The following is a 22,779-nucleotide window of genomic DNA, read 5'->3' as shown; positions in this document are numbered from 1 at the left end:
ATACTGTCAAGCGTTTGCCTTCTAGATCCTCGCTGGTGTCTTGTGTATTTACAAAAAAGTTTAGATTATGATACCTGGAATGTCATGATAAGGATATCTTTGAAAATATATACCGGGCTCAAACCAAGAGAATTTTATTCTCTCTTGCTAGCCATAAGTTTTCTATACTGCTCCACGATACTTTGTCTCTCGCTGGCTAGCTCTTCTCTTCGTCTCAAACTACCAGCAGCAGCAGGGACATCAGCAACATGAACCTTTGCACCTCCCATTCCGCGCACTTTGAATATTTCTCTGGGTTTTGCCAGTTTCTCTGGAGGGGCTTGAACAACGTCAGCCGGATTGATTGGCTTGGTAATGTTTGCTCTCTTGTTCAATTTTGCCCATGGATCGTCGTCGTCATCGCTACTTATGGCGTGGTCGTCACCATTGCCATCATCAATTCCCTTCTTCTTTTTCTTCTTCTTTTTCTGTGCTAAGCTGGTTTTCTTGCTTTTCCCCTTGACGCTAGCTCCGGCTTCACGCTCCCATTCCTTCCATAGATCATTAATCTCCTCCTCCTCTCCTTCAGCTTCCTCAATTGCAGCCTGACGTTTCTCTCGGAACTTTCGATCTTCTTCACGCCATTGGCTTTGTAGCCGTAACAATCTCTTCTCATGCTTTGTTTGTCGAGTATCCCTTATTTTTCCCAACGCAGCGTCCTTTCCTCCCTTTGATAGCGATGCTCGTTTGGCTAATTCGGAAAATGGGAGCGCACGATCAACTCGAGCAGCAAACTCAGATATCCTTTCTCCTGGTAGAATCTTGGGAATATTTGCGTCCTTTGCGTCCGCTGCAGCCTTCGCTTTGCTATTCTTGTTTTGTGTTTTCTGCTGGTTTGTGTCATTTTGGCGTTTCCTTTTGCGACTGTTCTGTTCGCTCGAGTCTAACTCCGTGTCTCGGTCTCCTTGTTTCCGCTTGCCATTTGATTCCTGATATACTCGCATGAGCCGAGCGAAGGCCTTGGGGGTGTCATCTTGCAGCGTTTTTGTAGTAGACTTCTTCTGCTTGGGCCCTTTTCTTGTGTCTTGTCCACCTTTGGACTTTACATCGGCTTTTTCAAGTCTAGTAGGGAGGGATTTTGCTATCGAAGTTGGAGGGAGATCATAATCGTCACTATTAACCTGTGAGTATTCGAAGACATATACGCAAGAATAGCACAGCAAAACCAGGATAAGCCTTTACTCACTCTCCGTTCCCTCGTCTCTTGTGTTTGTGAGGCATACTGAAATCGCAGTGTATTCAAATGTGGTCGTTGTTATTTCTTAGTTTTATCTTTTCCACTTTTCGACCTTTGAAGATTTGAAGAATTTAGAGTTTTGGGGCTGATGCCAAGACCTTTTCCTTTTTGTTGACGATTTTCGACTTTCGGACTTTCAATCAACGTCAGTCGAAGACAACGACGACGATACGCTCAAGATGTCTCTGAAATCCGAAGAGATGACACTATTGCATGAGATAGACGCATACGGAGAATTAGGAGTTTAATCATGTCACCGGAAATATACCCAACGCAGTTTGCGTTCCTCCATATCGAGAATGCTCTGAGATACGCGGGATGAAAAGCAAAAGACATAGAGAGATATCGATTATCGTATGTACAAAATGAATTTCAATGTCGAAATAACTAATTGGGGATCTATTTAACAGGAATGTGGGAATATGGAAAAGAGCAATATGAAACAAGAAGATTAATTAGGCAAGGCTGGTTCACGAGCATTAAGCCTTGCGCCATCTCTCGCTTGAAAAGCGTTTAGCAGGCAACTGGCAAAGCAGGGACGTCGGAGGCGGTCTCGCCAAGGGCAACCTCGGCAGCACGGCGACGGACGAGGCCAGGAAGAACCTTTCCACCTCCGTACTTCCACTGGGGGAGCTCCTCGCGGAGGACGGTGTTGACGTCCTCGAGAGCGTTGAGACGCTGAAGGAGGCTGGAAGTGGCAACGTTTCCTGGGCCGACGTTGAAGGTCCAAGAGACGAGAGCACCATACTGGTTCTCGTTGAGGTGGACACCATCAGCGGTCTTCAAGGTGATGGTCTGCTGGGGGGCCTATAGTATTATATCACTCATTAACAACTTCATGCGTCCACTTAAAGGCCATGGAAGGGTATGCATACCTTGACGTCTTGGATGAGGAGCTGGGTTGCAGTATCCTCAGTGAGAGGGAATGGGAAGCCAACTTCTCCGCAGTTCTTGCTCTGGCAGAGATGGCCGTAGCCGACGGTTGGGAGGCCAACTGGGTCAGGTGCAGGAGCTGGGACGAATCCCTCGAACTCCTTGATGAGAGCGATGGTGGCAGGGTTGACGTCTGGGCCAACACAGTCTCTGGCCGAGATCTGCATGGGAGCTGCGAGAGCAGCTGGGAGGAAGGAGATGGCAGAGATGAAGATTGAGGAGCGCATTTTGGTTGATGAATGGGTTGATTTGAAAGGTGGATTGAAGTTGGGAGTTTGGTTGGTATTGTTGTTGTTGTTCTGGTCTTTGTTGTCTGTTGTCTTGCTTCTTTGGATATTTCATGGACGGGTTCTGTCGAGGTTTATATAGACCTCTTGTCTCCGGTTTCTTTCCTCTCAAGTCAGAGTATACGAGATCATCTCTCCCCTGGACCACCGTTCCCGCAGCAGGGAGTCCATTGCTACCTCTTCGAGCACCGCGACTGGCGATGCGTGATTTCAGCCTGGTGCATAAGTTGGCTTAATCCGTATTTCTGATGACAGGAGATGGAGAGGTTGCCACATTTCGTGAAGCACAGCCTCTCATGTCCTCGAGTCCCGCTGTCCCCATTGACGATCACCAAAAGCCCTATGGCCCTCTTGCCGTGTAACGCAGCGGGGATATGGACGATCTGCGGTTTGGTCCTGCCAGTCCCCTATCCACGTTGCCCCTGAGGCTCGTATAACAGAGTGATTATTCACTAATAATAGAAACATGCTGGGGCCAGCTCGGATCAACTTAATTTGAACTGCAATGAAACATTCCTTGCACAAGACTGCTACCCTATTACTCCCTTATATTAAGGTACGATGCAGTAGTCTCGAAGTCAGGCTTGGGTGATTGGTTACATACCTCGTTTTTATGGAGGCTGTACCGTCAATCATCTCGAGTTCACTTGAGGCTGACAACGACGACGAAGCAAAGAATAGCAACATGTGTGGGCGATCAGCAACTACTCAGGACCTCAACCAAAAACCTGCCGTCCTTTGGCAGCTGAGAAATGCATGAAACTACCTGGTTTTTGGTGCAGATTGGAAGATCTATCAAATAAGATAGCCTCGGCATCGGAATTTGCCCATCGATATCAGCAGCCTCGCAGGAAAAGAAATACATGTCGAGGGATATGCCAATAATAGAATATAGAGAAAACAAGGAAACATGCGGTAAGTATATACACAAAGAATCTACAGGTCTATTCTACAAGGAGCCGAGGGCCTCTTCGCCGAACTCACGTTGAATGCTCCCTTCCGCCCTGAGCATATGGCCCAGCCAATCTCGGGCATTCTCAAAGTCTGGAGCACCAAACTTCACGAGGACAAATCCATTGCGTACTCGAGCAGCCGTCCACGTTACATTTCTGTGGCGCATCTCTGCCGGTTCTGTCGTGTCGTCGTGACTATCATATTTCTCGTTGTTATTGACATGCTCGTTCGTGTGTGTGGGATAGTACGTGGAGCTCGACGACCAATTCTGACCGCCGATCCTGGGTTGTGAAGTAAAGGCCTCCATGAAGAAGTCAGCCAGGGACTCGAACAGTGGTCCGTGGATGATCAGCGTCCCCAGTACGCCATGAGGATGAGCGCGAGAGCGGACTGAGGTCTGTGACTGAATGGAAGACATATGGCTCCCTGCAGAGCTGTCAGGAACACTGGCATCTGGTTGCTTCTGCGCGGCTGTCTCATTGTTCAATATCACAGCATCTCGGAGCAGCAGCCTCCTCTTCCCGGTCTTACAGTCTTCGAGCCAGATTTCATTTCTCCCGGTCCATGAATCGAAAGACCAATTCTCTCCTCTGGCGCTACGCCCTTCCGTCACCCAGTCGAGGACACAGAGGCTGCCCTTGTGGGCCGGTTTAGTGACACCTTCGTCGCCCTGCGAGCTGCCTGCAGCCTTGCTGTGGTCCCCGTGGAGCAGAGTGAATGTCTGGAATTGGTCATACCGACTATCTGCAAATGGCGCAGATGGATCAGGCAGCAAGCACAACCCAGACTCACGGCCCAATTGGACTTTGAGGGTCTGTTTGCTCCGGTCATTATCGGTCTTGGGGATGGGTCTTTTCCTGCCACCCTGGGCCTCGGTCTTGTATATCTTCGTGCTCCCCTGTGGAGTGGTGACCACAAGCCTTCCCCTTGGCTTGACTGTCACAGAGACATCAATGTGGTCTCCCGGAAGAAGACCACCGCCGTAGGTAAGAAGATAGAGGTGTAACGGGGGTGTGGCGGTAGCCGGGTACCTGGACTTTAATTCACCCTCAGGAGTGCGCGAGAGGAGCTTAAGAGGATAGTTGTAAGAAACGGTCGATAGAGACGGGATAGCCGGTGGAAGGACTGTGAGAACGACCTCGCCGCGGCCAGAGCTGTTGGCAAAGGCCGAGGGCGCAAAGGGGGAGTTGAGAATCGGCATTGCGCCGTGTCTAGGTCAGGGGCTTCCTCATCGATTGACTGCCGCCACGTAGTTAGTTCCAAGGAGCTATCAAAAGCGCACGAGCAGGCAGTCTCTGAAGAGAATAGCGATCCTTGAAGAAACGAACCAGCAGTGATGATGGGAAAAGGTGAAGATCTGAAGCCGTTGAAGATGAAAAAGCTGGAGTTGAAGAAGTTGAAGATTATCAAAACCGCTTTTTGCGGGGGAAAACGGGAAAGATAAGCAGTTATTACCGTACCTTGTAATATTACATACGGTACAGCTTATCCTGGCTTATCGTGTGGAAAATGACAGTACCTGTATGTAATAACGCATACCATACAGTAAGACCGACTGCAGCCTAACTTTTTTTCTCTTGCGCGCGTTCAAGTTTATCGAAAAAACAACGTCGAGACGGCTTCAACTTCGATGAATCTCGAGGAACGAAGCGAACTGATATCTCAGATCTCCTCTGGCCTGCTGAGTGTCATCTCCCCGAGCAGCTCGCACTGTTGCCCTCCCCCACTGGCCCATTTTCTTGCGCGGAAAGCAAAAGGCAAAACATCTAAATAGCGCGTCGCTTGAAGCTAGCTATATTACATTAAGTTGACCAGGAAGCCTTGCTAGAACAACCGTCTCACCACCAAGAATAGCGAGGTACCGCTGCAGAAGAGCCTGAATATCGATCGCGTTACCGTATACGATGGAGGCACCTGAGGATCGTGGCTCGAGTCCGCTCTCCGAGGTGGGCAGCGAGGCCGCACTTCAGGAAGACCAGAGACCGTCCAGACGACAATCAGGGCGCGTTAGGCGGAAACCAGAGATATTCTCTTCGCAGACATTCAATTCGAGCCGTCCAAAGCGGAAACGGCAGTCTGAGGGTCACGATAACGAAGACGACGCGTCAAATGATGAATCCGACCAGGCGCAACAAGAGGACGAAGTCGATGAGGACGGAGAGGACGATGAAAGTGAAGAAAGCGAAGGAGAGGCCGATGATGAGGAATTTACGGCACGCAGACAGGCGAAGAAAAGGGACTCGTCCAGCAGGAAACAACAGAACAAGAAGTCAAAGGCGAAGCCGGCTGCTAAGAAGCAAAAGATCATGAACGGGATATCAACGGAGCTCGCCTTGCGTCCTATCATGAATGGGCAGAAACCGAAGCCGCCAAGTAGGAAGAAGAAGCCTCGAATGAGACAGAGTGAACTCGGTGACGAGGAGGGGTTATACGGTGCGTACGCCTTATTTAATATCTTTTTTCTTTCCCCGGTGGTATTGCTAACGCGAATATAGCGGAGGTGTTTGGACGCGGTCATACTACTGAAGCTGTTGCGGCGGAATGGCTTACGAAATACGAAGAGCACAATATTAATGCAATGCGAGACCTGATCAATTTTGTCCTGAGATGCTCCGGAACTGATATCAAAGTTGAAAGCACTGATATCGAGGATGTGGACAATGTTTCCAACCGCCTCACAGACATCCAGGAAGAGTACCAGGCACAAGATATAACCGACTACCCGCTTGTGTCGAAAGCAAAGAACCTCAAGTCTTTCCAGTCCGTCTTGACCAGCTTTTTTGATGACCTTATTCGGACCATTCACAGCGCTTCTATCCTCTACAGTGACCCGGCCCTCTTCGAAAATATCCAGGCGTGGATCAGCTCAATGTCATCGGCCCCTATCAGACCGTTCAGACATACCGCCACGATTATCTCCCTGACAATCATGACTACGCTCTGCCATATTGCTAAAGAGGTGTCCTCTAGCGTGTCTAACTCACGGACTCAACTCGAGACTGAGCGGAAGAAGAAATCCGCGAACAAGGGAAGAATCAGTGCCCTACAGACCAAGATCAAGGAAGGACAGAAGAAACTAGAAGCAATTGATGACATGCTTCGCGACTCCTTTGATGCGGTCTTTGTCCACCGGTACAGAGACGTCGATCCTAAGATCAGACAAGAGTGCATGGGTCTCCTGGGCCTCTGGATCAGTCTGTACAAGGACATGTTTTTTGACGGCCAGTATCTTCGATATCTCGGATGGGTACTCTCGGATACGGTAGCAGCCACCAGATCAGTTGTTATACACCAGTTGCATAAACTGTTCCAGAATAAAGATAATATTCCTGGCCTGCGAGGCTTTACTGAGCGTTTCCGTCCTAGAATAGTGGAAATGGCTGTGAGGGATGCAGAGCCTGGAGTCCGCGCTGCTACGGTGGAACTACTGGATGTTATCCGTGATGCGGGCCTTTTAGAACCTGACGATATCGACAGCATTGGCAGGCTTGTATTTGACATTGAACCGCGAGTGCGCAAAGCTGCTGGAAAGTTCTTTGTTGCGAACATTGTTGATGTCTATGAATCGTCAACTGAGAGTATGGAGGAAGAGGTCAATGAATTTTTTGGTGAAGAAGATGAGGAAAATCATGATACCCCTAACCGATCCTGGATCAAGTTCAAGTGCCTTGTCGACATGTTGCAGGTTTACGACGCACAAGAAAGTGAACTGCACGATGAAAATGATCAGTCGACTTCTCGATACGCTTCGTTTGGCAATTCTATCGGCTCGAGATTCGTTTTAGCCACCGAATCAATTTACCCTCACTTCAAAGAGTTCGAACACTGGGAATCGTTGGCTGGATACCTTCTATATGATCATTCGCAGATCTCTGAACCCACAGATGATAACGACACAACAGCCGCCATTAAATGCCTATATAAGCTGAACGAAGGACAGGAAACTATTCTGCTAGAGGTACTCGAGTGTGCTGTCAAATTGCATATTCAGGTAGTCTCAAAATCGGATGTAGACAAAAAAGGGAGGAAGACAAAACAGTCGGTTCAGCTGATGGAAGAACGACTCGAGTCTATCGCACATAACTTGTCCCAAATAATACCCCGACTCCTGAATAAATTTGGTGCTGTACCAGAAGCTGCATCCCCAGTTCTTCGATTAGAACACCTTGTCAACCTCGATCTCATACAGGAGATACAAAAGGATGCAGCCGCCTACTCTGATCTTTTGAACAATATCAATCAACAATTCTTGACGCATTCTGATCAAGCGGTGCTAGCTGAGGCCACAGTCGCTTTCCTGCGTGCTCGATCATCAGATGAGCTGAAAGAGGCCATGGAAGGCAAGATTCAGGAACTCTGGGATGACACTGTTGATTCTTTGAATAATATACTGGAAAATAAAAAGGAACCTGAAAACGTGAAGCTGCCAAAAGGTGCTCTTGCCACGCTCTCTAGCACTGTGATGCGCATTTCGAACCTTGCTAGCATATCAGATTGCACTTCGACCCTGGAAACGGCACCACGACCAACCTCAAAGAAACAGAATAAACGTGCTGAAGCTCCTATTGGCTTACTCCTCTCGCTAGCCAAACGAAGCCTACGAGAAGAGGACGACGACGATGATGTGAACAAACTTGAGCAAGATATTGCTCTGAATACTTTCAAGACGTTGTTGGTCTACTTCATGTGGAAGATCCAAAACCTGACGGCAGCTGTTACCACTGGTAGCAATAAGGGTGCTTATGATGCTGAATACTTCGAGTCTCTATCTCAGAGACGCGAGTCCTTTATTGCAACGCTCTCTGCCCTTATGCAACCACATGGCTCGGGTTTAAAACATGTTAAGCTTGCCGCTACAACAACACTGCTTGACTTACAGACGGCGTTTGGCACACTTCGACATGCGGCGCCTCCTGGGAAGAATGTCACCTCTATGACTAAAGACGACCTGGCATTCCGAGTTCAAGAACTTCCCCAGGAGATCAGTCCGGAGATCCGCAATGTTCTATCCCGACTTCACGACAGCGCCGAACAGACGTTTGCTAAAAAATCAAAACGAAAGCTTGATGTGGCAGTAGATGCCGAGCCGGCGGAGAGTGAAAGTGAAATGGATCTCAACTCCGATGACGAGGAAGGCGATGCGAGTGATGCAGACGAGAATGAGGAAGAGGCTAAACGTTCTATCCTGCTTGCTGAGCAGAGACTCTGTGAGCTTACCGGAAAGATCGTTCTCGCTATCATTGGCCGGGTGTTAGACGTGTCTGGCCCTCAGGCCGGAAAACTGAGGCGTAAGCTACTCAGAAACAAATCGCGTTTAGGCCAGAATTATAAGGAGGTCCTTTCGTATCTGGAAGACAGCCAAAAGGATGGCCCCGCAACTCGAAGACGAGTTGCGCCCAAGGGCAAAGAACCGGAAGGCCAGGAAGATACTGCCGCTAACGGGGTTGCACCAAACACTCGCGGCGGGAAATTCAAGTCTACCGAACTGGTCGAGGATGATGACGAAGAGGAGGAAGATGTGATTGTCGGAGATGAAGATGATGAAGAAAACCTACGGGCCCGCGGCCTAATTGAAGACGAAGAAGAGGAACCTGCTGTTAGCGACGGCGAAGAAGAACGAGAAGCAGCCTCACCCTCCCCGGACGAGGATGATATAATGGGAGATTGAGCGGGATTATCCTCTGCTATCAAAATTAGAGACAGTGATGATTTTATGAACTGGGGCCCCATGTACTGGGGGAATTTCCTTGACTTCTTTTCATTCTTATACAAAGCCATTCCACCAACGGTTTGATTTACTATTAATCTGCCTGTACTTATACTTTAACTGTACTCCCCCCTGAACCTTTTTTGATTTCGAATGTTTTATACACTATTCCACGTTATAGGTACCGTGGTCTTCTACGGCGTCCTCCCATTGGTTTGAGAAACAGATATCCGTCCCCTTTTAACTACCACTCCTTTGCTCCTACTACGGTACTACCTAGACACTTTTCATGTTACATTAATGTTGCCCCAGCACCGACGAACGCAGACTTCTTGTTTATACATTATTTAGTATATATTCGCCCATGGGTGTGACCTATTCCTGGTGGCAAAAGGCTGCTTGCGGTGACAACTTCCCTGTAAACAACAATCACACTGGTCGATGATGATAGTTGTCGTAGCCAACGAATATCTGCCAGATTCCATAACAACAACCACTTAATAAAGCATTCTCTAACCTGGCATTTATATACTTGTGGTGTATATTGCATATTCCAGGCTATATATCATTCGGGATGGACGTATGTAGCCAGTGTCCCCTTCCACAGCCGTACTTCCTGTGCATCCAATGCGGAACAGATAATGCATGCCGATGCAAGATCGTAGGCCCAACACTTGGTGAGAAGCTCTAGCAATTGAATACAAGCATCTAGTTATATATTTGAGAGCTGACATTCTCTCCCATTCCTAGGTTTCTGGGCCGCAGTGTTGACGGCGGTATGTTAACTAGGACTCTACAGTTTATTAGTCCAGTGTCTAATGCATAACTATCTAGATCGTATGCTATCCCGCAGCTTTATTCTGCGGATGCTGTGCCACAGAGATGGGCAAGAAGTGAGACTCTGATGCTGATAACTCTCTTATTATGGACATCTAAGCTGATGGTTACTCCGGTTTGATATAACTAGGGTCCTGAGGACGCCGGTTGATATAAACCACTCTATAAGCCGAGCAATACCGTTCTGACAAGATGTTATTGATCCATGATGACTAGCCAAGGGTGATAGGCTATCATGCAGCTGCTCGTAAGGAATAAAACTGCTAGGCCAGGGAAACCAAAGGACTACGATTGGATGCGTAGATGAACAACCATTGGTGAGACACAGGCCAGGTTTGATTCGATATTATTAGCAAGAGTTTCGGGGGTAACTACATACATTAATGCAAGAGATATCAAATTAAGGTCATTTCTCCAGCTAACGGTGTCTTTGGAGACGGGAATATCTACTCTCCATCGTACATGAGCCGTGACTTGCTTCCCTCCAGCCAGCGTTTACCAGCTGAATTCTCGTATATTGTGCTCTTGATCTCCCTCTTGCACCAGAAACGCCCGCAGCTAGGATCGCAAAGGTCCTTTGCCAGCTGGGGATTCTCCAGTATCTCCTCGTCGAGTGAGCCAGTGCATATCTCGATCTCGGCTGGTAGCCCTATGTCTCTGAAGTACAGACTTGTACCACACTTAGAACAGAATCCACGGCGTCCTTGGGCGCTGGACTGGAACTCAGTGGGCGTTCCGTTCCACTTCACAGCGGATGGATCGAAGGTGATCAAGTGGGCGATGATAGAGCCGGTTGCTTTGCGACACTGAGTGCACCAGCAAGTGTGAGGCTGGTAAAGTCAGTCAGTATTAGTTATAGATAATTACGTGTTGATAGGAACATATACATCTGGAGGCCAGGAGATGTCCTTCGGTATATCAATGGCGTATTGGATCTCCTTGCATAGACATCCTCCAGTGAGACTGTTTGGTATTCGGGTGGACATTCTTGAGGTAGATATGTTCAACGATTCTAAAGGATCAAAGGGAGTTGCACCTTGTAAAGTGGTATTCGACTACTTATTTATACGGGCCAAGTTGAGATACGAGAACTAACCCAACAAGAATCAAGGTCTTCTATTATAATATTTACAGGGCAAGTAATAATACATAATGCAACGATTAAAATAGCTATAGCTAGACCAATCTCTTTTATAACCCGGAACCAAGACCAAAAAGAAGAGCATACACTCTATCATACATAGATACGAGCATCATCATCATCTAACTGTATCCTCTGGGGTGACTCGCCATGCACGCAAGGGGAGTCTCTGGAGTTTCATAACGGCTCCTCGGATAAAGAACCAGAAAGTGAGGGCACCAATGGCCACGCATAATATATTCGTATAGTAAAAGCCGTCACGGTCGACTCGGCAAACGCCGCCTCCGGACAGGCAGCGGTTCTTATCGGCTTCGAGAGAACAGGAGAAAGAAGTAGTGATGGGAGACTGTACTCCCTGAGGGGCCTTAGATGGAGGAACGCAGGTTGCACTGTGGAGACTGTCGACAAGTTTAAGAACAAAATACTTCGGGAAAGTTCCTCCAAGATTCGAGACGCTAGAAAAACGGTTAGCAAACGGTTTTAATTAGTGGTTCGAAGGGCATACGTACGTCGCGAGTAATGTCATGTAAGTGCCGCCAATTGTTGGGTCGGATATCTTTGCATGGAATGCAGAGCAGGCAACGAACATGATAGTGTTCATCGAAGTGGACAACAGATGCTCGCCAATAACTGCAAACATGTACCATCCGGGGACAGCAGCACCGGGGGCGCTTGGATAAATCATGACAACAGCCTGGGCTAAGAGAGCAGCTACAAGCCGGCCTACAAATGACCAGCACCACAGCCTCATGGGAGTATATTCCGTTGACCATTTTCCAGCATAGTAACCGAGGGCAAGCTCAAACGGGAAGTCAACAAGAACGACCAGAGCCATATTATCCTGACCGAAACCCTTATCAATAAGCTTCAAGCTCGTCACGGCCTCGTTTGCCTGGAAGCCAATTTTTGCGATCAGATGTATGATGATGATGGTCTGGATATTGCTGAGTTTCAAGATCTTCCACATGCTCTTGTATACCTCAATAATGCCGTCCCTATCCTTTGAAATTTCCTCCTTCTTGAGCACGGCCAATCCAATGGTCACGAGAAGGTATGCCCACCCCCAGAATTTCAAGTAACCACCTAGAGAGATGAGGCCTTCATTCGATGGCGTAGAGCGGAACCACGTATTAGCAAAATGCGGCGAGTTAAATGCCAAGAACACGGTGTATGATAGGAAGTGCCCGGCCGTAAGGCCGACTGTTTGGGCGGTAGAGGCAAACGCAATGTTCTGAGGTGAGATGAGAGAAATGGCCCAGCCGTCAACGGCGATATCCTGCGTTGCGCAGAGGAAGACAAGGAAAAACCACCATTTGGTAAAGCCCCATATGCCGTCTCCTCCCTTATCAGCTGCTGCAGTCATCATATTTGCAATGTGGCTACCAAGATATACCATGGCCAAGCCAGAGATTGTCTGGATAGGCATGATCCAGCTCTTCCGTCGTCCAAACCTCTGGCTCCAAACTGCGTCCACGATGGGACTCCATAGAAGCTTCAGCGAGTACGGGTATGAAGCGAGCGAAAACACGCCGATCTGTCCGTAGGAGAGGTTCGGTTTAAGGAGAAAAGGTACCGAACCCATGGCCAAACCCATGGGCACGCCCTGGAGGAAGTATAGCATGCATAACAGGAGGAAATTTCGTTTATCAGGCGCCGGTAGATCGTTGAAGCTGGTGCTCACGGCCGCGGCAGACTGTGGAGTCGGCGGGGGAGAGTCGTCTAGGGAAAATTCTGGTCGGTCCATCACCCTAGAGGTATGCGTCGACGTCGACTCGAGGGAGACGCCCTTCTTCCGCATCTCTATCTGCGAGTCCATCTTGCCGCCTGCGTTGGCGTGGCCGTTCGTGTGGAGGTTGAGGCTCTGCCGACTGGCTCGTTTTCTCACAGAACCGTTCTTGCGTTTCATTTGGGTCTTCTCTGTTTCGAAACCGGGTAGAACGAGAGGCAGGATGTATGTGCACGAGAATGCAGCGAGGCTATAGCAGACTAACTAGTTATCCCGGAGAATTTATGTGGAGAAGGGACAAGACATGGTTTCGTTCTGATCTATAGGAGGCAGAGAAGAGGTACAGCGGACTATATAGCACCGGGTATGGCCTAGAGAACAGGTGTCAGCATGTCTTTGAGCCGCAGACGAGGATACGAGCAGCGTCTAGTCACCATGAATAAGCCAAGTTAGTCTGTACCCGAGTGAATCCCCCCTCCGGCGCCTATGAAGTCGCTTGCAAGCTGCAAGTTGTCCTTTTGCAGAAGAAAAATTAAAGGTTTGGGATCGCGATAACTAGTTGCTGACTAAGCCGGTTGTTTACACTGACCTCCCGCTTTATGGACGACGACGACGAGGAGGCACAACAGACGACATCGACCATGACAAACGCCTAGATGGTGGTATCGAAGGATGGCAATGGCGGAAGAAGATCAGTCGGCGGCATTGGATGAGGAGATATCTGCTGTGCGCGAAGAAAGTAGGTCTATTCTCGGTTTTATTCGTCCTGTCGAGCCAGCTAACAGTGACCTAGTTCAAAAGCTCACGGCGCGAAGACAAGTCCTTTCAGCCAGTCTGCTGTCCAGTAGCACGGTTAGAAACAGCCTTGAGTCGCATCTCTTGAGCCAGGTCGATTCCGATACGCCGTCCGCGATTGTCGAGTCCAAGAGACACGCCGAAACAAACCACCATCGCATCGTCTTTTCGGCTACCTCATTTCCGTTCAAGGACCCATCGCCTCATACAGACTCACCTGATCTGCTTGGTGTTCGGATTGATGTTAATGTTCGTGATGGGACCTTTGTGAAGCCGTATTATTTACTTCTCAGGCGCACTGGGGGCGATCGCAAGTTACTACGAATACATCGGCATACCATACCAGTTTTTATACCACTGAAGCATCTGGAACAGAAATATCTCCCGAACCAGGCATCTGAGGATGGGTCTGGTGGAGGATTAAAGCCGTGGAAGCGAAGGAAGCAAAATCTCAAAGGCTTGGTGCGGGGACTGCGCCGTGAGCTTGTCGCATGGCATCTTCGACGAGATGTTATTACTTTACTACAGGAACAGCTGGGCATTGCTAACCTAAACTCCACCGATATACCCGCAAATACAACTGCATTTAAACTCGGAATATTGTCCGTCACCGCTGCATCAATCGACGCTAGGTATATACGCTTCCAGTGGCAGGATGGACGCATTGGCAGAGTCAAGGTGTGCAATCAGGGGCTTGTCGAAAGGGCTATTATCATAGGCGACAACGGTCGTGACAAGGTAACCGAAATGATTATCGCTGGAGGTGATACCCGTGTGGAGGGTATAGTACAACGGCTCCTTGACAGCGAAACGTGATTGCCTAAGTTTACTGCTCACTATCCCATGTTATACCACACGGGGACGTTTATCCTAATCAAACCGACAAGTCAACAACATAAGAGAACATCAATTACAGGTTTGGCATTATATTAATGAATACCTAAGGGGTGGCTGTGTTTATTATATACATCATCGGATTAGGATATCCCCCCCCCCCAACATAAACCAAAAACTGCACCATGTGCTTGTTGTCAAAGTAACCTTGGTCGGCTCAGAACTGGAACTCCTCCATACGCTTGGTAGTTGGTTTATAGCAGTCAGTACGGAAGGAGCTAATCTTGTTATCCATACCGATCTGGCCAAGGTCGCTAACACGAATATTGCGGCACCAGCTCTGACCAAGGTCACCGGTGCAGCCAAGGCCATTGAATGGGACAAAGCAACAGCGGGTGTGGTGCGTTGGGTCATCAGAGTACCATTCAATGGATGAAATCTTGTTGTTAAGGTCACCAACGCTGTGGCAGGCGCTGCCAGAACCGCCTGGTCCGCCGGCAGTGAACTTTGGGCCCTCCGAGTTCTGGAGCTGATAGGCATTCAAACGCCAGGCGCTGGCGGAAGACGCAAAGACGAGGGCGGCAACCGCAGCGACGGAGGATGCGACCTTCATTTTGTGTAGCTTTTTTGCATATGTATAGTGTTAGGAACCTGCTTGTATGCCTGGGAAAGGGTACAGGTCAAGGGCTTACAGCTGGTCTGTTTGGCAGAGAGATATTAGATGTTGTGCGAGGCTGGATGGATTGAGGAATAGCTTGCTGGTTTTACGGCCAGGCTGGTGATATCAAGCCAGACCTTTTATACCCGAACTCGACCATATCATTACAAATTCATGGCTTTAACGGCGTTGACCACGTTCTATCTCATCCAGAACCAATTGGCCAAACAATGCCTGTGACGCAACAGCTTGACTGCTTTTCGACCTCGGGGCTTTCTCGACTATCGAGCTCCATTTCGTATTTCCCAAAGCTACCCTCGGAGCAACATTATGGCTATATTGCGGGAATACAGAAGCAATAGACAACTATTATATATCCAAACTGAAGAGACGGTCGAATTATTCAGATGCCACTGGGGATGGTCCACAGGAAGTCAATTAGTTATATCCGTTCTAGCGCACGAGCTCGTATTTGCCAAAGATATCCAATGCTCCTCTTTGTATGTCGACTGATCCCACGTGTGCGATAGCCCGCTGCGAATATAAATATTTAAAACGTCCTACTTGAGTTGGATTGAATGTTTGATTGGAGTGCTGTTTGAACACCCACAATTCATCTCGTATTAAGGCTGGCATTCCCCACACTCCGTTTGAGCCGTTTATATTTAGTTCGAAGATCGTTGGATTAGGTGATATCTCCGGGAGTTCCGGATCGACGTGATTGTCAGTGATCTGTCTTATTTTTTGGCAATATATTACATTGACTGTAAAGATGTGCCTATATCTTTATTACCAGACGCAAAGACATCAAATGACGAACCCTCCAATAACAGAGATCGCTTCTATCCATTTGGGGGATTGACAACCAACCGAGGATGGGAGGCCGGTAAGCCGGCCCGGTCCCCAAGCTTCAGGGTACGAGAAGAACTTGGTCGTCGGAGTTTTGGGCTCTAAAGCTCGACTCAAGATGCCCCTACATTACGCAAGAGCTGGGTGCTGGGCTTCAAGGTCGACAAACGTCCGGCATGAAGATATGATACACGGGAAGCCTATTACATTTTGACCATTTGTTGCTCTGCAAATACGATGGTACAAGGGGTCAAGCGTCAAAAATACACCATGAAGCAAAAGAGTGGGAGAAGGCCGTTCGGAAGTGGCGGAAAGATATATATCCAGCCAAGGTCATCTAGACACTGGATTATACCTTTCATCATCTGCTTCCTTCTCAAGGGATGCAACATTCAATTTTCAAGGGTGAGGCCATCGTATTCGCCTTCGCTGAATGATATGGCAGGCAAAGGACCATAAGTCAGCCTGGTCTCGTCCTCCAGCTGCCTTCTCGCAATGCCTTCCTCTAGTGCCCATCTGTAGATAAGCCCCTGCTTTTTACCATCTAGCCAAGCCAACACTACCTCGGTTTCTTCCTGCTTTCGCTTTTCAAGGTCGCTCAAAGCTTCACTGTTCTTCCTTGCGAGTTCGATAGAGTCGAGTTCCATGTCCTGCAGTGACTCTTGGAAAGCTCTTGCTTGCCTATCCCTCAGGACTTTTATTTTGGATTGATGTAGTGCGTCAAGTGTAGCTAGTTCGTGATAACTTTGGAAAAGCCGGTTTCGTTTCTGGTCGGTATACTCGCGCGGTTGGAGGCTAGCGTAGAAGTCGTTTTTATCGGATGACAGGCTAGGTGGTGGTGTATTGAAGTATGCTTCCATATGCCGTATACTAGTTTGGAGAGATTGTTTCTCGCGTTGTAGTTCCGCAACAAGTGATAGTTCGGCAACGAGGTCTCTCTCTTCAATCCTGGCTGCTTTTGCAGTATTCTTTGCTTTTTGTTAGTAGACTGTTCTCCAACCTTGAAAAGGACTTGCTTAAGGACGACTTGCCCGAGACTCAAGCGCAGCTTCATTTTCCTGGTTCTGTTTCCGCCTTACTTCAATAAGGGCATCATGTTTTGTTTTAATAGAGTTTATGATTTTCCTCTGGAATTCTAGATGCCTTCGCTTTTGACTTTCATGTATATCTCGTAAAGTCGTCAAGATCGAGCATGATAGGCTTCGAGCGACGGACTCCATATCGATTGGTTCTTCGAGCTTGGGAATCTCTAAATGAACCGGGGATGGAGATTCGGACGAAGGGGCAACTTCTATTCTGGCCTCTACCGTATAATCTTGTCGAAATATCTGTGAAGGGATAAGGGGAGATGAGGATCCGGACGGTAGGGCATTGGGCACGGACAAACGTTTTTTAAAATAAGGGAATCGGGATAGTATCGACTGCCTAAAGCCAGACGTAAACCGATGATCTTGGTAATACGAGGCGTCGAACGAGTGTCTGCTTGGGGCAGGGCTGACTACAGGAAGTTTCTGATGTGTCTTTCCCTCATTGCATGTAGTCGGACAGGTTGCCATCGACGAAACGGAATGAGCACCACTAGGTAATCTTTGAGTTGAGGATGACACTGATGAAGGGATGGTGACTTGACTGGGTGACATCAGCGTTGACGGGGTCGGTGTCGAAGAATCATACGATTCAGAGGCAATCTCCAGCCTCCCCTTTGACTCTTCACTATCATCCTTGATTGTCAAACCAATATCCAGTGCCTTCTGTCGAAGAGCCGTAAGTTCTTCTTCTTCCTTCTTCTCTGATAGCTGCAGTACGTAAGTACGGTAATTTGGCTCATGTAGTAGGGTATCTGAGTTGGCCGTTGAGAAACCCTCTTGGTTTGCCATGGCAGGCAGCTGCTTGCTTTAAAGGGAGATAAATTCAATTGTTTTCTGCCTTTCTGATCTGGAGATGATGTGGAAGTGGATGTAGACGAAAGGAGGAGTATATTATACGACGGTGTCAATCCCAACATGGACACCGGCAGAAGCACCTAACCCGTAAGCGAGAATTGTATGCCTGAAACACGGAAGAATAACCTGCTGGTTGTTGATCAGGTCCCACCTGTATTTATGGCGGAGCAGAGCTGTATAGGTTATTACGTTCTTGGAGGAGATGGCGAGTCAAACCCCGAGTGACGCCAGCAGGAGATCTCCCTTGCATAAGAAATAAGATAAAGGGCCAACTCAGGAGCAGTTATACACCTGACACATGCTGGAGCCGCACAGGCGAACCGATCTCAGATATATAGAATCCCGCGTAAGTTCAATATGCACGTCATGGGTGGCTCCCTGGCTCGGTACTGGCGGAAGGGCCACTCTCTAGTTGATGATTAAGCTCCGTACCATATAGTTATTGCCCGGCCAAAGGTAAAATCAACCGTCTTGATGTAAAGACAGGCTGAGGCTGGAGGCGAGTGAATGAATGAAATCTTCTTGATGATTGCATTTCCTCTTTCCCCCTCCTGCTGCTTCAACTCCTTGTCCACATGCAAATACCCGCCAGGTTGCCCTTTTCCTATGTGTATATCTCTTTTTCTTTTCTTTTTTCCCCCTTTCCTTTAACCCTTAACCTTGCTGGCGACGGAGGAGGCATACTTAGGCCGCCGCTTATCATGTGATAGGGAAATATCTACCCAACCGCCCTACTCACACCGCCAGAGTGATGCATGAACGTCTTAGAGCGGGTGACATGGAGGCGACAGGGTGGTATTCGCCCGATAAGCCTGCCAGGGCGTCTCTTTCTGCCCGCACCCTTCGCCGTGTCGACCGGTAGTTTGTACTTCCAAGTTCGTTGTGTGGGACGCAGTATTCACCCGTTGTAGATGCATCTGAAACATGCTTAGACCGCTATCAATCAAGTCGTTCAAAGGCGAGGAGGGAGAAGCACTGAAGTAACTGTCTCGCTGTAAGATCGTCCAAAGTGCCAGGCTAAGCTGCTAGATGTAACGGCAACCGGGTTGGCTGTTGATTGTTGGCAAGTCAGTACACGGTATAGTGGTGTAGATATATCAAAACAGGGTGTCCTGCGGTGGGGGGATGAGCTGTTTGCATGAGCCCCAGAGACGCAGTCAAGCAGCCAGTTGGCAGTCGGCGATGTGCCCGATCCCTGACAAGTCTTGCATAAGGTAGCACTTTTATATCTTCCGTTGCAAATCGCCAACTTCTGTCTCGCTTGCTGGCGCCGGGCAGCCTTCCATGATGCTGCTTTGGCTTTGTAGAGCTACCGACCCGGCGGACGGACAGGAGCCAGCCCCGGTCAGGTGTGCTCAGGCGAATTTATGGCTTATAAGTATGCACATGCGCAAGGATTCTGTCTTCTCCGGTGGCAGCATGTCCATCCCAACGGTTTGCACCAGCCTCCTTTCTTGTTGTTATTATTTTATATCCATCGTCGGCCTTTTTTGCGTCTCTTTCGTTGTTGTTGTTGTTGCTTTTTTTCTCTTTGCTTTTTCTGTCGATGTTGATATCTGCACGTGACAATAGCTTGGCATATATTATTACATAATAAAATGACGTCCAAAAATAGTTAACTCCGACGAGCCGAAAGTCGAACTTCAAACAAACCAGCGAGCGAGCAGCAGGAGAGGACGAATAGCAGAAGACACGGCATATAACATGCGAAGCCTGTGTTAACCTCCTGCTACACGATATGTCGACTCCGGACCTGGCCAGCGACCCGAAATTCACTGTCTTCATTCGCCTACCGTTCCCGCGAGGCGACTTCGTTGACCCACCGCCAGTGAGTTTCAGCGTCCGTAGATCTAGTTATAGCTATAGAGAGCATGCTATGGCTGTTGGCTCGACTGCTCCAGGCACTGACATGCTTGATATAGGTGAACTGGGATACCGCTAATGATAGAATACTATGGGATGTTTTATCTGCAGCCCCTAAAGAAGGAGTAGACTGTAAGTTGCAGATGCTAATACTGCCTTGTTCATTCTCCCCCTTCAGTTGGTGATATATAGGCTAACACCAGTGCGCAGGGAAAGCTCTGTATGCGACTCAATAATACGCCGTCTTGAGAGTGATTTAGCTAATCAACAGTTCCCTAGCGCGGAGAAGTTCAATGTCACCCTTCCATTTTTGCTCCAACATGTTGCCTGGCTATACGATCGACGGCTTTCTCAGGTGAGGGCGCAGTTTCGGAGAGTCGGGCAACAGAATCCCCTTTCTGGGCAGGCTACGTCTGCCGGTGGTGGGACTCCTGGAGGCAGTGTACCTATGAATAGATCTGGCAGTGACGGTATGGTCCATATGCAAACATTAGCTGTTGATGTTGATGTCGATATCTAGCTAAACAAACCTCCCTGAACAGGATCTCGCATACAATCTAGGCTGTTTGCGCTTCAGCGAGATATTTCAGCAACCAGGGCAGATAATAGCAGCCCTCAGACTCCCAATATATCCCAGGGTCGGTTACATGCGAGCCTCTTAATGAAGACATTGGTTGATATTGATACCGTTTAATAGGTCCGAATTTTCCCCGTCCAACTTCTGTCAGAAACCAGTCTTCTGGAGATGCGGTCGCCACACTACCCAAGCCATCCAGGCGAAGCTCGGGCGAAATACCCCAGCAAAGAGGGAGAGGAGAGTCAAGGACCAATGCGTTACCGCCATTGTCTCCAAGACAAGGCGAAGACAGCCCCGGACCTTTATCCTCGTCAAGTTCAAGCTCAGACTCTGATGAAGAATCCAACCGGCCGCAGTATAGGCGGTACGGAAAATTCTCCATGGTCCAGAAACGAGCACCACCCAAGGATGAAGAGGAACAAGACGAAGAAGACTCTCCTGCTTTTCTCCCGCTTGAATCTATACATGAGACAGGAAAAACTACATCGCATAGTGACCCCGCAGCGACATTGCGCGAAATGCCTCAACAACTCAAGCATCAAGGCCGACAAGTATCAGGCGGCGTCACTCCGCTAGCAAAGACAAAGCAAGATCTGCCAGAATCATCCACAACGAGCTCAAGTTCTGGCATGGCAACGGGATCGCCTGCCAATGAGCCGTCCACTTCCCGCCGCCCCACTGGCCCACTGGGGCCGCTCAGCCCACGCAGAACTGCAGAGCTGTCTGGACGAAGTCCTCATGGACGTGGTAGTGAAGGCACTCCTAGCATGGGGAGCAGTTTCAGTGATTTGGATGGTACGTTGTAATTATATTAATCAGACTCAAGCCTCCAGTCCTCTCACCTTTCTTCTCGTCTTTCTATTTACTCAGTTTGGCAAGTCGAATACTAACTTTATATTCTCATTTGATAATGCATAGATGCCAGCGTTTCTCAGTCTGCATTGGAAGAAGCTCTGTTGAGCAACATGCGTAGTGGCGTTACCAGCCGGATGAGTACCATCAGCCAGGCCCTACGAAGCAGATATCTGTGATATCTCTCTCTCCCTGGTCAACAATATCATGGCTGACTGCCGACTATGCATCTAAACGGTCTACCACAAGGATACCCAGCGATGCTCTTTGTTGATATTTTGGCTGTCTTACAGACTCATTTTTGGGTCATACCAGTAACTACCCCGGATCCAGACGTTCGACTTTCAAATCCGACTAGATCCATCCATGGCCATGCCTACCTGTCACTCCCAAACTAAAACTTTGGGCCGGAATTCATGAACGGATGTAGCTCAGCTGACCCCAGCGCTTAACTCAACTGAGCGAAACTTTATTACATAAGATCTTACGTAAATTTTTAAAGTTTGGGTCAGCTGAGTCATTGGAAGCGCTGGGGTCAGCTGAGCTGTAGCCTCATTCATATTCATGAATTGATTGACTTTGACCTTGGCGGAGATACCAGTTTGATTTGGACTCATAGAGCTTATGCATCTCTAAAACCATAGCCTAATGGTATTCGATTTTCCGATATGCTTTTAGGAAAGCAAGCCGGTTATCCCCTCCCTTCTGGAACTCAAAGGGGTGGCTAGCTGAAAGGCAGTAAACACCATGCATGTCCTCCGGTAGATGGACGAATCTATGGCACTCCATGTCTTTCCATCATGCATTGCATTGTTTTTCTAGGCGGGGTCTCTTTTAGATACATCAATATTGATATGGAATCTTTACGGTACATACCCAATCAACCCATGTTCTTCATCTGGAGACCAGATACACCTCACCATAACAATGTCGTCGGTCAGCAGCATCACGAAAGGTATAAATAGGACCTCCGGCCCCTCTCGAAGATAATTTCACCAACCCAGAGAATCCCATCGCATTGCCTAGCAAGTTACAATAACGTCCAACTACCACTTTCCAACCAGTTCAAGCTACACTCGAAGCCTGCTTTCCACCATGAAGTTCTCTGTTGCCATCTTCTCCATCCTCGCCGGAGCTGCTATTGCTAAACCAACATGCTCCTCTAATTCCATTGACATTGTGGACTCGGACTACAAGCAAGCCTATCACGACCTTCACAAGGAGTACACTTCTGCCATCCGCGAATCCGGGGCCTCCAATCAGTTCAGGGCCCAAGGCTGCTGCGATAGAACTCCGTGCTTTGTTGGATGCTTTGTCAATGGCGTTTGGCAGGTGAGTGTTTATCAGGTTGCGAGTATGTTCTGAACCAGCTATGATTGCTGACTTATCTCGCAACATTAGTTCTGCTGCTGAAATTAGGATCCGTTTACTTCGGTATCTCGGGTACACGTCCTTTCGACATACCAGTCCAGGTAGTTGGTTCGAGACTAGTTATGCATGGAACCGGTTGTTGCATGACTAAATGCCTTTGCCAATTTTTTGCACTC

At 48.5% G+C, this 22,779-nt stretch overlaps 11 protein-coding genes across 11 annotated transcripts; 4 read left to right on the top strand and 7 right to left on the bottom strand.

Annotated features, from left to right (window-relative positions):
* Positions 1-134: 134 nt before the first annotated feature.
* Positions 135-1,260, bottom strand: ARB_07391 (uncharacterized protein; the record flags this gene model as incomplete). The annotated part of the gene is made up of 2 exons (XM_003014784.1): positions 135-1,152; positions 1,226-1,260. The coding sequence occupies 2 exons, from the start codon at positions 1,258-1,260 to the stop codon at positions 135-137; spliced, it is 1,053 nt and encodes a 350-aa protein (XP_003014830.1).
* Positions 1,261-1,789: 529 nt separating this feature from the next.
* ARB_07390 (uncharacterized protein) lies at positions 1,790-2,436 on the bottom strand (the record flags this gene model as incomplete). The annotated part of the gene is made up of 2 exons (XM_003014783.1): positions 1,790-2,083; positions 2,152-2,436. The coding sequence occupies 2 exons, from the start codon at positions 2,434-2,436 to the stop codon at positions 1,790-1,792; spliced, it is 579 nt and encodes a 192-aa protein (XP_003014829.1).
* Positions 2,437-3,445: 1,009 nt separating this feature from the next.
* On the bottom strand, positions 3,446-4,651 carry ARB_07389 (urease accessory protein UreD; the record flags this gene model as incomplete). Its single annotated transcript, XM_003014782.1, has 1 exon — positions 3,446-4,651. The coding sequence occupies one exon, from the start codon at positions 4,649-4,651 to the stop codon at positions 3,446-3,448; it is 1,206 nt and encodes a 401-aa protein (XP_003014828.1).
* Positions 4,652-5,354: 703 nt separating this feature from the next.
* Positions 5,355-9,118, top strand: ARB_07388 (uncharacterized protein; the record flags this gene model as incomplete). Its single annotated transcript, XM_003014781.1, has 2 exons — positions 5,355-5,883; positions 5,946-9,118. 2 exons carry the CDS (start codon positions 5,355-5,357, stop codon positions 9,116-9,118), a joined length of 3,702 nt encoding a protein of 1,233 aa, XP_003014827.1.
* Positions 9,119-11,253: 2,135 nt separating this feature from the next.
* ARB_07387 (uncharacterized protein) lies at positions 11,254-13,041 on the bottom strand (the record flags this gene model as incomplete). Its single annotated transcript, XM_003014780.1, has 2 exons — positions 11,254-11,590; positions 11,645-13,041. The coding sequence occupies 2 exons, from the start codon at positions 13,039-13,041 to the stop codon at positions 11,254-11,256; spliced, it is 1,734 nt and encodes a 577-aa protein (XP_003014826.1).
* Positions 13,042-13,533: 492 nt separating this feature from the next.
* ARB_07386 (uncharacterized protein) lies at positions 13,534-14,472 on the top strand (the record flags this gene model as incomplete). The annotated part of the gene is made up of 1 exon (XM_003014779.1): positions 13,534-14,472. One exon carries the CDS (start codon positions 13,534-13,536, stop codon positions 14,470-14,472), a length of 939 nt encoding a protein of 312 aa, XP_003014825.1.
* Positions 14,473-14,707: 235 nt separating this feature from the next.
* On the bottom strand, positions 14,708-15,103 carry ARB_07385 (uncharacterized protein; the record flags this gene model as incomplete). Its single annotated transcript, XM_003014778.1, has 1 exon — positions 14,708-15,103. The coding sequence occupies one exon, from the start codon at positions 15,101-15,103 to the stop codon at positions 14,708-14,710; it is 396 nt and encodes a 131-aa protein (XP_003014824.1).
* A 1,286-nt stretch (positions 15,104-16,389) lies between these two features.
* On the bottom strand, positions 16,390-17,874 carry ARB_07384 (uncharacterized protein; the record flags this gene model as incomplete). Its single annotated transcript, XM_003014777.1, has 2 exons — positions 16,390-16,965; positions 17,029-17,874. The coding sequence occupies 2 exons, from the start codon at positions 17,872-17,874 to the stop codon at positions 16,390-16,392; spliced, it is 1,422 nt and encodes a 473-aa protein (XP_003014823.1).
* Positions 17,875-19,305: 1,431 nt separating this feature from the next.
* Positions 19,306-19,725, bottom strand: ARB_07383 (uncharacterized protein; the record flags this gene model as incomplete). Its single annotated transcript, XM_003014776.1, has 1 exon — positions 19,306-19,725. The coding sequence occupies one exon, from the start codon at positions 19,723-19,725 to the stop codon at positions 19,306-19,308; it is 420 nt and encodes a 139-aa protein (XP_003014822.1).
* Positions 19,726-20,760: 1,035 nt separating this feature from the next.
* On the top strand, positions 20,761-21,411 carry ARB_07382 (multidomain presynaptic cytomatrix related protein; the record flags this gene model as incomplete). Its single annotated transcript, XM_003014775.1, has 2 exons — positions 20,761-21,175; positions 21,299-21,411. 2 exons carry the CDS (start codon positions 20,761-20,763, stop codon positions 21,409-21,411), a joined length of 528 nt encoding a protein of 175 aa, XP_003014821.1.
* A 916-nt stretch (positions 21,412-22,327) lies between these two features.
* On the top strand, positions 22,328-22,597 carry ARB_07381 (uncharacterized protein; the record flags this gene model as incomplete). Its single annotated transcript, XM_003014774.1, has 1 exon — positions 22,328-22,597. One exon carries the CDS (start codon positions 22,328-22,330, stop codon positions 22,595-22,597), a length of 270 nt encoding a protein of 89 aa, XP_003014820.1.
* Positions 22,598-22,779: the final 182 nt, after the last annotated feature.

Source organism: Trichophyton benhamiae (genome assembly GCF_000151125.1).
Source record: "Trichophyton benhamiae CBS 112371 chromosome Unknown contix00378_25.r1.exp, whole genome shotgun sequence".
NCBI lineage: Eukaryota > Fungi > Ascomycota > Eurotiomycetes > Onygenales > Arthrodermataceae > Trichophyton > Trichophyton benhamiae.
This window is presented reverse-complemented; position numbering and strand designations above follow the sequence as displayed.